Source organism: Cynoglossus semilaevis, chromosome 18 (assembly GCF_000523025.1).
Source record: "Cynoglossus semilaevis isolate Cse_v1.0 chromosome 18, Cse_v1.0, whole genome shotgun sequence".
NCBI classification, from domain to species: domain Eukaryota; kingdom Metazoa; phylum Chordata; class Actinopteri; order Pleuronectiformes; family Cynoglossidae; genus Cynoglossus; species Cynoglossus semilaevis.
Genome location: NC_024324.1, coordinates 884,426 through 899,932, shown reverse-complemented (window position 1 = coordinate 899,932; position 15,507 = coordinate 884,426). Strand labels below are relative to the sequence as shown.

General features: G+C 47.0%; 3 protein-coding genes across 13 annotated transcripts in view; 2 read left to right on the top strand and 1 right to left on the bottom strand.

Annotated features, from left to right (window-relative positions):
* The window catches only part of rfx5 (regulatory factor X, 5), an 8,075-nt gene extending 7,124 nt beyond the window's left edge, over positions 1-951 (top strand). Inside the window, exon 12 of the mRNA XM_025064992.1 lies at positions 1-951. Within this exon, the coding sequence (XP_024920760.1) occupies positions 1-606 (606 nt within the window). The 3' untranslated portion in view covers positions 607-951.
* A 2,664-nt stretch (positions 952-3,615) lies between these two features.
* LOC103393831 (phosphatidylinositol 4-kinase beta) lies at positions 3,616-12,103 on the top strand. 11 transcript variants are annotated; one of them, XM_017041094.2, is made up of 15 exons: positions 4,156-4,270; positions 4,601-4,684; positions 5,065-5,550; positions 5,692-6,167; positions 6,300-6,695; positions 6,975-7,202; positions 7,401-7,661; positions 7,747-7,850; positions 7,982-8,086; positions 8,178-8,301; positions 8,393-8,506; positions 8,596-8,747; positions 8,857-8,989; positions 9,092-9,212; positions 9,516-12,103. In XM_017041094.2, exons 3-15 carry the CDS (start codon positions 5,079-5,081, stop codon positions 9,695-9,697), a joined length of 2,868 nt encoding a protein of 955 aa, XP_016896583.1. In that variant the 5' UTR covers positions 4,156-4,270; positions 4,601-4,684; positions 5,065-5,078; the 3' UTR covers positions 9,698-12,103. The 11 variants fall into 11 exon arrangements, with proteins under 11 accessions (XP_024920694.1, XP_024920695.1, XP_024920693.1 ...); XM_008330926.3 differs by having other exon boundaries at positions 4,165-4,292; XM_025064926.1 differs by lacking the exon at positions 4,601-4,684 and having other exon boundaries at positions 3,616-4,317; positions 7,401-7,655.
* Positions 11,904-15,507, bottom strand: part of mindy1 (MINDY lysine 48 deubiquitinase 1) — an 11,919-nt gene continuing 8,315 nt past the window's right edge. The window contains exons 8-12 of the mRNA XM_025064996.1: positions 14,343-14,445; positions 14,104-14,246; positions 13,832-14,020; positions 13,608-13,766; positions 11,904-13,331 (exon numbers count right to left, since the gene is read on the bottom strand). Coding sequence (XP_024920764.1) covers positions 13,254-13,331; positions 13,608-13,766; positions 13,832-14,020; positions 14,104-14,246; positions 14,343-14,445 — 672 coding nt within the window. The 3' untranslated portion in view covers positions 11,904-13,253. The remainder of the gene's footprint in view (positions 13,332-13,607; positions 13,767-13,831; positions 14,021-14,103; positions 14,247-14,342; positions 14,446-15,507) is intronic.

The following is a 15,507-nucleotide window of genomic DNA, read 5'->3' as shown; positions in this document are numbered from 1 at the left end:
ATCATCACGTCTGTGAGCAGCAGCGGCGTCATCCAGAAAGCCTCGTCGTCATCCTCGCAGCCCGTCCTGGAGCTGCATGTAATCCAAGACCATTCGGGTCTCGTTCTGAACCGCCAGAGTCAGCCTCGGCTGGTTCTGTCTCCGACTCCTCTGCCCGCTGTGTCGGAGCACCGCGGTGTGGTCGTCCAGTGTCAGCCGAGCGCCGATGCCTCAGCGGAGCCCGCGCGTCAGGGTCGTCAACCGCTGCTGCTGCTGCAAACTCCAGGAAACCCCAGCTGGAAGCTGGCGGCCTCACGGCGCAGCGGCATGGTGGAGGTCATCCAGAAAGTCCCTCGGCCCAGCAACAACAGCAACAACAACACCCCCGCCACCGCGGCGGCCGGCACCGCCCCCCACCCCCCCCCCCGCCCTCCGTCTCCTCCTGCCGCTCCTCTTCCTCTGCCCACGCTCCACGAGGAGCCGGCAGAGGTAGAAGTCACACTGTCGCCCGCTGAGGCGCAGGTCAGCCCCACGCCGTCACCCACTTGTAGCTCGACCCCTGCGGCCACATCCGAAATGAGCGAAGAGGAGAAGGAGGAGGTGGAGCCAAAGAGAGAGGAGCCGTAGCCCCACCCACCTCAAATGCTTCAGCAACAAAGGCGGAAATCCAAGATGGAGGACGGTCGAGCTTCTGTCGAGGATGGATGAAGCCAGAACCTTGCTGTATGCACGTGTGTGTGTGTGTGTGTATGACCTCCGACCTCCGACCTCCGACCTCCGACCTCCTCTGCCAAATGTTTCACAGTTACTATCTCCTTTCAAGCCTTTCCTTCCTGTTCTCCTTGGTCTCTGAACCTCCTGTTGTCTTCCAGAGGGTGAAAAACAAAGAAGGAGGTTTGAAAAGGAGGAGTAGGGACTAAACGGTGATTCAGTTCATCTTCATGTCGAGTCTGGCAAAAAAAAAAAAAAAAAGCCACATTACACCGGAGCCATAAATAAAAAATAGATTTAATAAGAAAAAAAACTCAGATCATAAAATCTGCTTTTGTCTAAGTCTAAAAAACATCTGAAAACGATGCGTAAAAACCAGTTCAACAGATAATGTGTGAATTAACTTTGGTCTGTAAGAGTCGAGACTTAAAAAAACAAAAACAGAGTGGTTTAAAAAAGAATTCCTTGGGAATTGTTTGACTGAAAAAGGAACCTGTGTGTGTGTGTGTGTGTGTGTGTGTGTGAGAAAAAGAGTGAAACAGAACTTGTACAATGATTGGTTAGAAAATTAAATTATTATTTGTTGCTGTGAGAACCACACAGGTCTAGGGTAAAATGATTGGAAAAGAAACCACAGACCCCTGTCTGTGATTGGAGGAGGAGTTTTCTTGCCAACCGACTCGTGGCTGCGTGCAGGTGTGGCGTTAGTCCTCATTGGTGCTAAGAAAAACAAGTGAGGGTTTGATGTCGCCGTCGCGTTCAATCCTGCAGTTTCAAAAAAAGCACGTTGCCATGTGATGGATCCGTACGTGCGTGAGTGTTCACGAGGAAGTGAAGGGACTGTTAACGTCTTCTGTCGCGTGACGGCGAAGCACTTTGCTGTGAAGTGAGTGTAGCTAGGCTCACGTTAGCTGCTAGGTAAATAAGGAAGAGGGCTAACAAAGCTGAGTTTGTTTTTGTTAACTTGTAATGTTAAGAGTCAATTTGGGGACAAAGTGATAAATGCTGAACTGGAGCGCCCCCCCCCTCTGTAAACATGCTGACCCCCACCTCTGTCCGAGGCTACTTCACTGCACAGCTTCATTAGTCATAACACCATGAATAGCCTCTAAATGGAGCGCCGTTCTGACCCAGTCTGTGACCAGGTCAGTCGTGGGTCGTGTGTCAGAAATAAAAAAAAAACAAAAACAAAAACACAAACTGGTGTGAACTGATCTGGTCTCCTGAGAACAACTACTGCCAAATCAAAGTACCAATTACACCCATCCTTCCATACAGCTAAACCCCGCCCCTCCGTATGACTAAGCCCCGCCCCTTGGTTACCTCCACCTGCTCTGTTTTGCTGGATTATTGTGGATTTTTCTTGTTTCTGTTGTTAATGCCAGTTCAAACTGTTGAAGTATATTGAAATATTTTAGCAGGAGATTAAGGTAGGGGGCGACATTGTGCAAATGTCTGGAATCAATCACTGTGGAGCCATGTTGCTCAAAAAGAAAACAAAAAACAAAAAACAGAAACGGGTCAAATAATAAAGATTTAAGGATCGGGATTCGGGTAGTTGACCTTTTGTGGAGCCGGCTTTACGACGCTATGTTTTCTGATGTTACTTCCTGTTCTGGGTTGGTTTTTAGCACACACCCTTTATTTTGTTCATGAATAATTTTTCAGTATTTTTATGGCAGAACGACGTCGCTGATTACAGTTTGACAGAACGACAGAACATTGAGGTGACAATGTTCAGATTCCATTCAGCCGTCCGCCTCCTGTGTCTTTTTTCTGCATGTGGAACCAGAACTGTTTCTGCCCTGATCGTTTGGTTCTCGTCGTCAGATCCTTCGTCCTCGTGCTCGTCTGGTTGTGCTTATTTAATTCTGATGCTGTTATTATGGGATGTAACTTCCTGTTGCTACGACGACGCTGTCGTTCCCCTGCATGTTTTACTATGAGTTTTTTTTTTATTTGCACTTTTATTCCTGAAGGTGAACTTGTAGAGAGTCCACACTGGTCCAGGTGGGAAGAAGAAGAAGAAGAAGGACAGAAGTTGGTCCTCTGTTTCAGAAACTGAGTGAAATGCACCTTTTATTTGTGTGTGTGTGTGTGTGTGTGTCTATGTGTGTGTGAGAGAGGAAGGTTGTTATTGTGAATCTATTTTCCTACGCTAATTAAGGAATAAAGGAAAAACATAACGTACTCTTCTCTAATGTTTTATTTTCCAGCTCATATTAAAGTCATATTTATTTGTATTGATAAATTACATTGTATTTTCCTTAATTAAACCTCCAGAAAACGCTTAATTTTGACAAAGAAACCGAGAAAATCTTCTCAGACGATTAAATAAATAAAAACCAAACGTTTTTAGAGAGCCAAACTCTCTCCACTAAATGATAGCTGTAGTATTGCTACAAAAATGGTCAAACCTGGACTGAAGCCCTGCTCACTCCATAGAACTTGTAGCCTGGACTGAAGCCCTGCTCACTCCATAACGTTTAATGTCACTAGGACTGTATGGTGGTGAACTGCTCGACATCAATAACAACGTCTTCCTTCGGTTCAGTCTTAAATACAATCATTCAGTTTAGTATTAATATTACATACAAATGACCGTGATCATATAATCTACAGTAATTATTATCTAACTTAATTTTTCTGTTTAGGACTAAATTTCACCCACAACTAAAACCCACTAAAACCACGGGGGTCGGGGGTGATCCCCACCGGAAACACAACCATGACGAACACCTATAAACGATTAGCTCCAGAGAAAAGTGCAAACAGAAGTATTTTTCGGAGTCGTCCGTTTTTAATCACTTCCCCTTTAAATGTATCTGCACCTTCCCGTCTTTCAGACAGATTAGGTTTTCTGTCCTTTATTGTACAAACCTCACCGGAAATGGCACTCGTTTCCGCCCGCAGTAACTTGACGGATGTTGCGTCACTGAGGCTTTAAAGCTGGAGCAGATGGAGGTTCTTCAGAGCACCTCACACCGGGATAAAATCTGGGATTGAAACCCAAAACAAACCCGGATCACAACACGGAAACTACCCTGAATTCTCCGAGACCGGATCGGAGCCGAACCCTGCAGTGGACCCTGGTTAAAGGCCGGTGATAGGCAGTGCGTCCAGCGGACTTAGGACTCTTCGCTGATCCGGTACCTTCCCCTCGGTTTTCTGTCTGTTAAACATTAATTTCTCGGGGTTCGAATCCAGGTTCTGGTCCGTGTTCTCCCCGCTGAAGAGGGCTTTGACTCAAGTTCAGTTCCGGGCCGTGGGCCTGGTCTGAGCCCGGTTCTACTGCAGCTGCTCACGTTTGTTTTCATCAGGAGGGAGCGGTCACTGCTGCTGGTAACGTCATCACGACGTCATCGTAAACTTAAAAAACACACAATAGTGTGAGTGTCGGTGTCGTTAACGAAGTTAAGTCACACAGGTGAAGTTAGCAGATGGCTGTGACCTGTCGTCATGCTAACGGCTATTACTCTGCTATCACCGAACACGGCCGCGTTGTTAGACTGGCCCACGGTTTGGACACGGGAGCCAAGCTGTGGATGGGTGGCTGTTACTGCTGTTTTACAGCAAGAAGGTCAGCAGTCCGAGTCCCGACGGTAACAGCAGGTCTTGAAGTTAAACGTATGTGCGTTTGTTTGTGTGCGTGACCCCAGTTACGTCTGGATGGATGGGTGATGGATGGGTGATGGATGGGACCCAGGTCGGGTCAGTAGGATGGCAAAATGGCTAAGAAATAACAAGAAAAACAACATAAAAACATTACTTAAAAAGATAAGTATTAAGAAAAAAAAAACTAGATCAAATTTGCCTTGTAGTTTCTACCTGTCATTTATTATATTTTGTTGAAATTAGTAGTAAGAAGCTAAAGTTAGCCTAATGAGTGAAGTTCTTTCAACCCCAATAGAACCACTGACGACCACGGACACCAGGGTCGGATCAGAACAAGTGGAGAAGTCGGAAATACTTCACTAAAATCACTGGAACAAAAGTTAGTAAACCAAGAGAGTGTGCGTTCTCAACAGTTACTTATGTTACAGGTGTTTCCTATGATGTCATTTCCTGCGTGGAACACACACACACACAAAAGAACAACAGCGTGTGTTCATCCAATAAGAAGAGGGCAAAAATAAGCAGGAAACCAGTGGTTCAACCATCAGTTAACTTCACGATCCAGAACAGACAAAAAAAAGAAATGTCAGAGTGGTCTGTAGTACCGACAGTGTGCAGCGTACCATGGTACACACATGGTACACACATGGTACACACATGGTACACACATGGTACACACATGTACGCCTAACATGTTGCTGGTCCGTAGTGTGCTAATATACTGTAAACAAATATTTGTTTTTCTTTCTTCTGTTTCAGGTCTGTCTTTCAAAATGGCCGACACTGAAGTGTCTCTCTCTCCAGCTCTTCGTTCGCTCCATCTCAGCCCCTCCCACTCAGCTGCTCCGCCTCCCTGTGTCTCCTCCCCCACTACCTTCTCCTGCCCCTCCTCACCCTCCAGCGCTTCTTCCTCGTCCTCCTCCTCCTACTCCGACAGCTCCTCCGACTGCCCCGCCCACCACTACCATCATCATCATCGTCATCATCAGCCCCGCCCACAGCTGCCTCCACCCTCCCCAGGTGAACAGCATTCCTCGCCCAGCGCTAGCCCACGCAGCTCCAGCCCTAGCGGTAGCATCAGCAGCAGCCGCAGCATCGGCAGCAGCAGCAGTGAGGGCGGGGCCAATGAGGGGGACGTCTGTGAGGGCGGGGCCATCTCCAGTGATGGTGGGCAGCGAGGCCAGAGTTCCCCCGTGGACACTGTCTCAGTGGACGCCATGGAGGTGGAGTTTGGAGGTGACCAAGGTAAGAGTCGCGCATAAGAACATCTGCTAGCTACAAAAGCTAACGTTCAAACACGGCAGCTGTAGAGGCTGAAATGAAAGTAGCTTTTTGTGTGTGTATCAGCGTGTACGTCCTAAGAACGCAGCTCTGTTGTCCTTGCAGTGATTGACCCAGAGGTGGCGCTGAAGGCATGTCAAGAAGTTCTGCTCAAAGTCAAGTTGCAGCACAGCCCGATCTCCGAACTACAACAACAGGAACTGGAGACTCAACGTGGGGGTGGCAGCTCCAGCCTGGGCGCCGCGTGGTCGTCTGTCGCCGAGACGAGTTCCATCAAAGAAGAAGACGAGGAGGAGAGTGGACGACAACCGGCGCCGCCTCCTTCTGTCCCGCTCCCGTCTTCATCGACATCGGCATCATCCAAGCAATCGTGGCTTCTGCGTCTGTTCGAGTCAAAGCTGTTCGACGTGTCGATGGCGATCTCCTACCTGTACAAGTCGAAGGAGGCCGGCGTCCAGGCCTACATCGGAAACAGACTTTTCAGCTTCACCGACTCCGAGGTGGACTTTTACCTGCCGCAGCTGCTCAGTATGTACGTGCACATGGACACGGAGGTGGGACAGGCCATCAGACCCTACCTGGTATGTGCTATTAACCACAGCTAATAGTTAGCAGTGTCGCTAACCACAGCTAGGCTGGTTTGTGAAGATGTTAGATATACGTTGCGTTGACGGTTAAACAATCGTGTCGGCGACTGTGTTCTTCGTCCTCAGCTTCACCGCTGCAGACGCAGCATCACCTTCTCCCTGCTCTCAGCCTGGCTGTTGGGGGCGCTGTCTTCAGACATGCACATCTCCACGCAGCGTCACTCCCGGGGAACCAAACTGAGGAAACTCATCCTATCAGAGCAACTGAAACCTGACTCCACGCAGCTGTTCGCTGACAGCCCAACGTCCTCGCCGTCCTGCCACCGCCGGCACCACAGCACCAACCTGGACACGGGTAACTCCCCCCTCAGGGATGGTCCTGCGGCGGACGTGGACAACCGCACGTCCCCGTCCACACGGACACATCAAAGGTCCAAGTCTGACGCCACCACAGCAGGAAGTACCGGCAGTGGCCTGAGGCGGACGGGAAGTAACCCCAGGGTGGAGGCGTCTCATCAGGAGGTGAGGGTGGAGCCACAGCTGTCAATCAAACATTTACTTTTTCACTTTTTTTTTGTTAACGTTAGCTGCTACTTAAGCTATGGTGCTAAAGCAGTGGCTGAATAAACAGAGATGCTAAAGCTATGTTAGCTGTCTAAGTCCAGCACTTACTTCAATCATTACTGAAGCTACAGTAGCGTTTTCACGGCAGTAGCTAAAGAAGCATTCGTTAAACTAGCTTGACTTGTACCGCTCCTGACAGCGCCAGAACTCACGGCCCTTTTCTTTCTCCGTCTGCAGCCAGAGCGTCTCCGTCCTCAGCGGGAGTTTGTCAAATCACTGCTCTGCATCGGAAAGCGTTTGGCCACACTGCCGACCAAGGAGCAGAAAACACAGCGCCTCATCTCCGAACTTTCCCTGCTCAACCACAAGCTGCCAGCGCGAGTGTGGCTGCCGACGGCGGAGACCCAGCACCACGTCTGCCGGATCCCCAACACGCAGGCTGTGGTCCTCAACTCCAAGGACAAGGTGAATACTGCTAACACTGTTAGCCACGTTAGCACAGGCGGCTATACCGATGATGTATTTACGTTTATGCATTTAACTTGGTGTTAGCTGCTTAAATGTATGCTAACCTTTAGCGTCATCCCATTCAGTTATCTCTGCTGCTACCTTGCAGAAAGCTAAGCTAACTGAGCAGGGTAAGCTAACCGCTGTCGTCCTCAGGCGCCGTACATCATCTACGTGGAGGTTCTAGAGTGTCACAGCTTTGAGACCTCGCTCGTTCCCGCCAGAATTCCAGAGACCAGGATCCGTTCTGCGTGTTCGGCTGACAACCTGGACTGCAGCACTGGCGGGGGAGTTCTTGTCGGCAACGCAAACTCGACGGTGTCTGAACATCAAGCGGGAAGTTTCTGCACGGTGCCAAACTACGACAACGACGACGAGGCCTGGGCGACCGATGACATCGGAGACCTGCAGGTGGAGGTGGGAGCTGAGGAGCAGGGTTAGGGTTAGCCAATGAAAACGGAGGGAATTTGACGTGTGTGTGTGTGTGTGTGTGTGTGTGTAGGGTGAAACTCAGAACAGCAGCGACAACATCAGTCAGTTCTCAGTGGACAGCATCACCAGCCTGGAGAGTAAAGAACCCGTTTTTATTGCAGCAGGAGACATCAGGTACTGACAAGCTATCAGGCTAATGCTAACACGCTCACACATGCTAAAACATTCAGGCTAACATGTGCTATAAATGTAAAACCAGTTTCTAACACATGTATTAAGCACTCTGCTGCCCTCTGCTGGTTTAGACGTCGGCTGTCAGAGAATCTGGCCCAGACTCCGACATCTTTCAGGAGAGACCCTGAAGATCCATCTGCAGTTGCCCTCAAGGAGCCATGGGAGGAGAAAGTCAGGTCAGGTCACTGGTGTATATTTCCACTGCTGTTAGCTCTACCTGTTAGCGCCTCTTAGCTGTGTTGCTAACTGTGACTGTGGTGGCGACAGACGGATCAGAGAAGCCTCTCCCTACGGTCACCTCCCAAACTGGAAGCTGCTGTCCGTCATCGTCAAGTGTGGAGACGACCTGAGGCAGGAGCTGCTGGCCTATCAGGTGCTGAGGCAGCTGCAGGTACGCACACACACACACACACACACACACACGGTAAACTTGGCTGCAGCTGATTGGTGGACTGGTGTGTGTGTGTGTGTGTGTGGAACAGATGATCTGGCAGGTGTGTCACGTTCCTCTGTGGATCAAACCCTACAAGATCCTGGTGATGTCATCGGACAGTGGGATGATCGAGCCGGTCCTCAACGCCGTCTCCCTGCACCAGGTAGCTCTGATGTCACTTCCTCTTCCTGACCCCAGGTCAGGCGTTCCTGGAGCTCTCTGACTGTTTTGGTTTTTATTGTTTGGTTCCAGGTGCGTAAACAGAGCCAGATGTCTCTGCTGGACTTCTTCCTGCAGGAACATGGAAGCTACACCACGGAGGGTTTCCTGTCGGCCCAGAGGAACTTTGTCCAGAGCTGCGCCGGATACAGTCTGATCTGCTACCTGCTGCAGGTCAAAGACAGGTCAGAACACCGCTAATGCTAGGCTAACATGGCTGTTGGTCAGGTGAATGTAGCTGTTGGAGGTTGATGTGTCGCTGGCTCATACTAAGTTGTGTTCCTGTGTACTCAGACACAACGGGAACATCCTGCTGGACTCTGAAGGCCACATCATTCACATCGACTTCGGCTTCATTCTCTCCAGTTCTCCACGGAATCTGGGGTTTGAGACGTCAGCCTTTAAACTCACTTCAGAGTTTGTGGACGTGAGTTAGTCCAACAGCGACAGAGAGGGGGCGCTGAGCACGCGAACATGTGTGTTCATCTGTGTGTGTGTGTGTGTGTGTGCGCGCGTTTGTGTGTCTCAGGTAATGGGGGGTCTGGATGGAGACATGTTCATCTACTACAAGATGCTGATGCTGCAGGGTCTGATCACCGCCAGGAAACACATGGAGAAGGTGCTGCAGATAGTGGAGATCATGCAGCAAGGTAACGTTTACTCCATGGACTCTGGTCTGGACTAAAATCTCAGATTTTCTCCATGGACTCTGGTCTGAACTAAAATCTCTGATTTTCTCCATGGACTTTGGTCTGAACTAAAATCTCTGATTTTCTCCATGGACTTTGGTCTGAACTAAAATCTCTGATTTTCTCCATGGACTCTGGTATGATTGGTGCCTGGTAGACTTGAGTGGTTCATAAACTTTTGGTGCGTGGTAGACTTGAGTGGTTCATAAACTTTGGTTTTTAAATGGTAACATCTGATTGGACCGTGTTATTCTCCCACTGCAGGCTCCCCACTCCCCTGTTTCCATGGCAGCAGTACCATCCGCGGCCTGAAGGAGCGCTTTCACATGAGTCTGACGGAGGAGCAGCTGCAGCTGCTGGTGGAGCAGCTGGTCGATGGCTCCATGCGCTCCATCACCACCAAACTGTACGACTCCTTCCAGTATGTCACCAATGGAATCATGTGACCACCGGGGCTGACGGCCGCATCACCAGTCCAGTCGACCGGGATTAATCTGAGCTAACTGACGGACAGTAAACGCACCATCTCTGAAGATCAACCCGGTGAGAGATAAACGCAGCTGTTTTAAACTTTTATTCCAATATAAGTTTACACAAAAAGGTCTTTGCTTCATTTACCAGCCATAGTTTTAAAGAACTGAAAAGACGGAAAAAAATATTTTTGGAAAAAAAAAAGTCTCGTACTTGTTTTTAACACTAACGTCCACCGGAGATCGTGTTGTTTCACTTACGTTTAAAAAAAGGTCACGTTGGGACTAAAGTTCTTTAACTTTGATGTTTAGCGTTAAATTGAACCTACATAAAATTATATTTTTACAAGAGCGCCTCTTTGTGTGGAACACGAACGTCGGTGTTTAACTGTTTGACCACAGCGGGGTTAGCGGAGCCTCCGATAAGAAAGGCTAAAAGTTCGGAACCGTGGTTGAAACTGAAGTTCAAAGCTAACGTCAGTTAGCTAGCCTAAGAGTGGTACAAACTTCGTAGTGTGTATAGTTAATTCAATATTGTTTATTTTTGCTTAAACACCTGAAGTACATGTGTTTAAACACTAGGGGCAATATGTAAAAATGAAATTGACGGAAATTCAACGTTTTAAAACTAATTTTAAATCGTAAACACTGTTTCCTGTAAAAATGTAAACATTTCTGTTAGTAATTTAAGCATAGCATCGATTTTATTCTAAAACTGTTTGGTGAATGACTAACTTTTAACAGTTGAAACGAACCCAAATGGTGCATATATTTCAAAAGATATTTCGCAATATTTCAGTCTAGGTCACGTGACTGTAAAAATGGTCAGAGGCTCATTTCAAAAGAAGCGATGAAGAAAAAAACGCTACTTTAGGCTTTTTTTTTTTTCAGAGAAGGTGCGATTCCTCATCGTTAACGTTGTCGTCGTGTCCTGTGTTTCCTGAAGATGTGAATGTTTTTCCACTAAAACCTTTTCACGTAAACCGACGTTTTCTTGCCATTGACGAGAAACAAAATGCTAATACTTGTTACCAGGTTTTTGTTAATGATGCTAACTTTGTGAGTTAGCTGTTTGCTAGTCCACGTGAGTCCATGTTCATTCATCAAAAGTGTATTAAGTAAAATTTAGCTTTGCCTTTGCTACATTGCTAATTCCATATTGTTAGCTAACGCTGAGATCCTGTCATGCCGACTTACAAAACTTTTACTTTATTTTTTATTTCTATTTTAAGTGACACAATACATAAGTTAATATACTATCACTAAGAACCACAAAACGGTACCAGGAAGTTTTTCTACCATTGGTCCCAGTATGAAGACCCATTCTGCTGCGGTAGAACCGATCTCTAACGTTCTCTGTAGTTTTCCTTGTGACCACTAATGAAGAAGCACAGTAATCACTAAGCCGCCTGCTAACTGTTAGCCTGACTCAAATGTTGACGTAAAGAAGTTTTTCTTCTTTTTATTGTGAATATGTACGTATGTAAAAGAAGTTTATTTTTCCTGTTACAGAGAGCAGCTGCCTTGAGATTAAAATGATAAAAAAAAAAACAAGAACGTTTCAATGCAAAACAGACGAACAAAGTCGTTCGGGTCCAAACTTTTCTACGAGTCTCCAGACTGGTTTTCGACTTGTCGTCTTTAAAGTTTTTAATTTACCAATAACAACACAAAAACTATCATTAGCTAAAACGCCGTTTGTGATGTTATTTGCTGTTTAACGTCCAACGTTTTTACTGTTTTGAGTGAACTAAAAGGATTATTTGGAAAAGCACTCTTAACGAATAACAAGACGACAACATCGCAACTTTCTTTGCCTTTCTTTTCTTCGTGGCTTTGATCTTTCAAAAAGTGCCTGAACGCTAAATGTTTGTTATGACGGAATATCAGGTCCACAGAGGCGGGAAGTCCGGAAAAACCAGACTGAAGTTGTCGGTTTATGAGAATAAAAAAAATGTACGTTTACAAGTCGTAATGTTCACAGAGAAAGCTGTTACGATTTTTTTTCTCAAACTTTATTCCTGTAACGTACGACTTTCTCCTAACAAGACTTTTATTCTCATAAACAACAGATTTCTGGATGTAAATGTTCAACTTTATTTTAGTGATTTTCATCGTTTACGTTATTCCTGTAAATTCATCACTTTTTTCTTTTAATATCATTTTTGTAAACGTATTCACCTTTTTTTTTTTTTTTTTGTGGCCTAATACTCGGTCGTCATTTCTGAACACTTGGCTTGTCTTAATATGAAAATGTTTAAACCAACCCAACATGTATTCCGGGTTTCATCTCCAGAACTGGTCTCTGACTCGATAGAGAAAGAATACGAATCGTCATCGACTGAATTTAACGTAACTGTTAATAAAAGAAATTCAAACACGGTCGTTGTTTTGTTGTCGAGTTTGAGTTCGTGTTAAGTGGCGGCGTTGGTGTACTGACTCCCCGTGACAGAATACTGCTTCCTGTCACATGACCTTTGACATGTCAGTCTTTCTCCTGAACCAGCTGATGTTAGTTTATGACTCCGCCCACAGGAAGTACACACCTTCAGGTAATTATAGAACACTTTCTCGTAACAAAAACACTTTTTTTTTGGGACTGTGTCTTTATTTTCCTCTGAATATTAATATTTATATATATATAAAATACCAGTTTTAAAATGGCTTCCAGGTCATGTGACCAACAAACTGTAGTTTCAGCTCATGCCAGCAGATGGCACCTGAAACAAACACTTCATTTCTTTAGTAAAACGAGTGCAAGATGTCACTTCAACATCCAGAAGGTTCCACAGAAAAGGTTTCACTGACGGGAAATACAAACGCGTGGACGTGACGTCACTGATTCAGCCCAGACAATTTGAACACAATTAACCAACGTTTTCTGTCACAATTTTAAATGAGTAATTAACTTAACCAACGGTTTTCAGTTTAGACCAACTGTCCGTGAACGCACCGTCAGTTTTCTGAGGTTGGTTTTAGAGCAGGCCCACAAACTTCGGCTGACAAATTTGTTTAAAGTGTGGTTCTTTGAGGAGCTGATGTTATCGACAGAGCTGACTGTCAGCGCCCCCTGCTGCTAGGACCATTATAAGGTATATTGGCAGACTGATATTTCTTTTTAGCAGCAAAGTCCATAGTACAGAATCAGTGATTTTTAGCTCAGAGGGACACAGGAGCTGCTGGTCCACTACTGCCCCCCCTTGGTCAGATTGTGTCACTGAGCTAAGGGAGTGTCAATGGTTTAGTAACTTCACCGTCCTGTAGAAAACACTAAGAAAAAGCTGGGAACGTAACGAGTTTTCCCCCAGAGCTAGTGGTTATATCAGTAGGGGGCGCTCTCATCTCAGTCAGTCTAAAAAACCCTAAACCTGACCTCTGCTGTATGAACAGTGAATAATGTGTAAAATCTTTAAATGACTATTTATTCTGTAGCAGTGAGTTAAAGGTGGAGACGCTGCTGTCACATGACTTCCTGTGGCAGACAGACGTGAGTGTAGGCACGGGTCAGACGATGACGATGACGAAGATGAGTCTACAGCAGGACACAGTCTGAGTCTTTGTCTCTCCTCCTGCCCTGTTGTGACCCCTGACCTCTCACCTGTGAAGACACACACAGTCACATGATCATTACAGCAAAATGAACGCTGAGTCAACGGGTTCAGGCACTGGCTGTCACGTTAGCTGTTAGCAGTGGTGTTAGCTCTAATTCTAGCTGCGCTGTTAGCTCTAATGTTAGCAGCGGTGTTAGCAGCGGTGTTAGCTCTAATGTTAGCTGCGGTGTTAGCAGCGGTGTTAGCTCTAATGTTAGCAGCGGTGTTAGCAGCGGGGTTACCTGTGCTGCTGTCTGTCCCTGTTGTTGTTGTTGTTGTTGTTGTTGTTGTTGTTGTTGTTGTTGTTGTTGTTGTTGTTGTTGTTGTTGTTGTTGTTGTTGTTGTTGTTGTTGTTGATATTCTTCCTGTTGGAGTTGTCGAGCTAACTCCAGGTCACTAAGCGGTCCTGGGACGCCGCCCTGCTGCTGCTGCAGGGACACTGCAACCAGGTAGTCCTAAGAGAGAGGACAAGGTCAGACTGGACCGGACCACCAGAGCAGCTGGTCTGCGTCTGTCTCACCTGGTCGATTTGTCTCTGCTGGTCCTGAGCAGACGGCGGGAGAAGGGAAGTGGGCGGAGTTCTCTGATGACACAATCTGAAATCAGAGTCGCAGAAGTTTCCGTCTCCTTCCACGTTATGAAGGGACTCCCAGACTAGCGCCTCCTCCCGGAGGAAGCCCTGGTCAGTGACCAGCAGGTACAGGTGTCCCTGAGAGGACGACGGACCTGCGTTAACAACCGTGTTCACTCTGTCTGTGTGGAGTTAGTGTGTGTGTGTGTGTTTGTCTCCACCTGGCGTTTGATCATGGTACTGAAGTGGTTGTTCCTAAAGAAAACTGAAATCTCTCCTTCCTTCACTGTGGTGTTGAGTTCACACAGACCGTGGTACGACAGCTGAGTGGCCGTGGACTCCAGGAACTGCTCTGCTAACAGACCTGCACACACACACACACACACACACACAGTCAAGACCAAGACGACTGTGTGTGTCTGTGTGTCTGTGAACGTGTGTGTGTGTGTGTGTGTGTTACCTTCACTGACTTTACTGCTGTCTGGAGAATGTTTGTAGTCGATGATTTTCTCAACCAGTTGATTGTAGCTCAGTTTCCCAACAGCAGCTGCCGTCTGTGGACTCTACACACACACACACACACACACACACCATTGTCCACTCTGTGACAATTGCGTAATGATGTTTAAATATAACTGTCGTGCCTTCTGCTGGTGTGGGCTACAAACCTGTGGGTCGAGGAGCCAGCCGTGGTACAGAGGAATGTCCAGCAGGTCAAAGACGATGCACTCGGGTGTGTACTCAAAATCTGTCACCCCTGTGAAACGAACGTTCACATCCAGGCCTGTCGACAGTTTAGGGAGGACGGCCATGACATCAGTCATGTTCTACACACACACACACACACACACACACACATTACATTTTAAAGCTAATATAAAACAAAGCAGTATGACATACACTACAGTAAAGTGTGTGTGTGTGTGTGTGTTCACCTGTTGAAAGTTGAGCTCCATCCCATCAGTTTTCTCTCTTGGTGTAACAGACAACACACACTCCCCTGCACACACACACACACACACAGATTTGTTAGGATTTTGATCAAATGTCTTCAGATTCTTCCTCCTCCTCCTCCTCCTTCTTCTTCTTCTTCTTCTTCTTACCCAGGTGACTCATCAGTTCTTCAGCACAGATGACATCAGTCTGAGCGGGAAGACTGGCCTGAACACACACACACACACACACACACAGTTAGGTTTTTGACAACAACAAAATGATTTTCTTGTTTCGACTGTGGTTTTAATCTTCAGTTTTACCTTCCAGCGCAGGAAGAGTGTGTTCATGATGGCCAGCAGGGGGCAGGGTCCGTTCTCGCTCTGTGTGATGATGGGCGTCTTCTTCTCCTTCCACGTGATCCACTTCACCATGTAATACTCTGGTCTAGCCTCATGGGGTGCTCCAACAGCACCAGCAGAGGGCGCAGTATCAGCAGCCAGAGGAGCCAGAGGAGCAGTGCTTCCCCCTGCAGGACACAGCGTGACTCCTCAGTAAGTCTGTAGAAAATAACACGCAAAACCAACAAAAGAAAGTAGGGGGCGCCTCACCTTCAGCCTGCAGCGTCTCGGCGTCTTTCACATCATGGGAGCTGGTGGACGCACCTACGTCTTCGCCTGCAGCGGCGCGGT

Excerpts from the sequence above, each read along its gene's own strand:
- LOC103393831 (XM_025064925.1), top strand. The coding sequence starts at position 4,131 with ATGGCTGTGACCTGTCGTCATGCTAACGGCTATTACTCTGCTATCACC. Across the intron at positions 5,551-5,691 it reads GGAGTTTGGAGGTGACCAAG|TGATTGACCCAGAGGTGGCG; the intron begins GTAAGAGTCGCG and ends TTGTCCTTGCAG. Across the intron at positions 7,851-7,981 it reads ATTGCAGCAGGAGACATCAG|ACGTCGGCTGTCAGAGAATC; the intron begins GTACTGACAAGC and ends CTGCTGGTTTAG.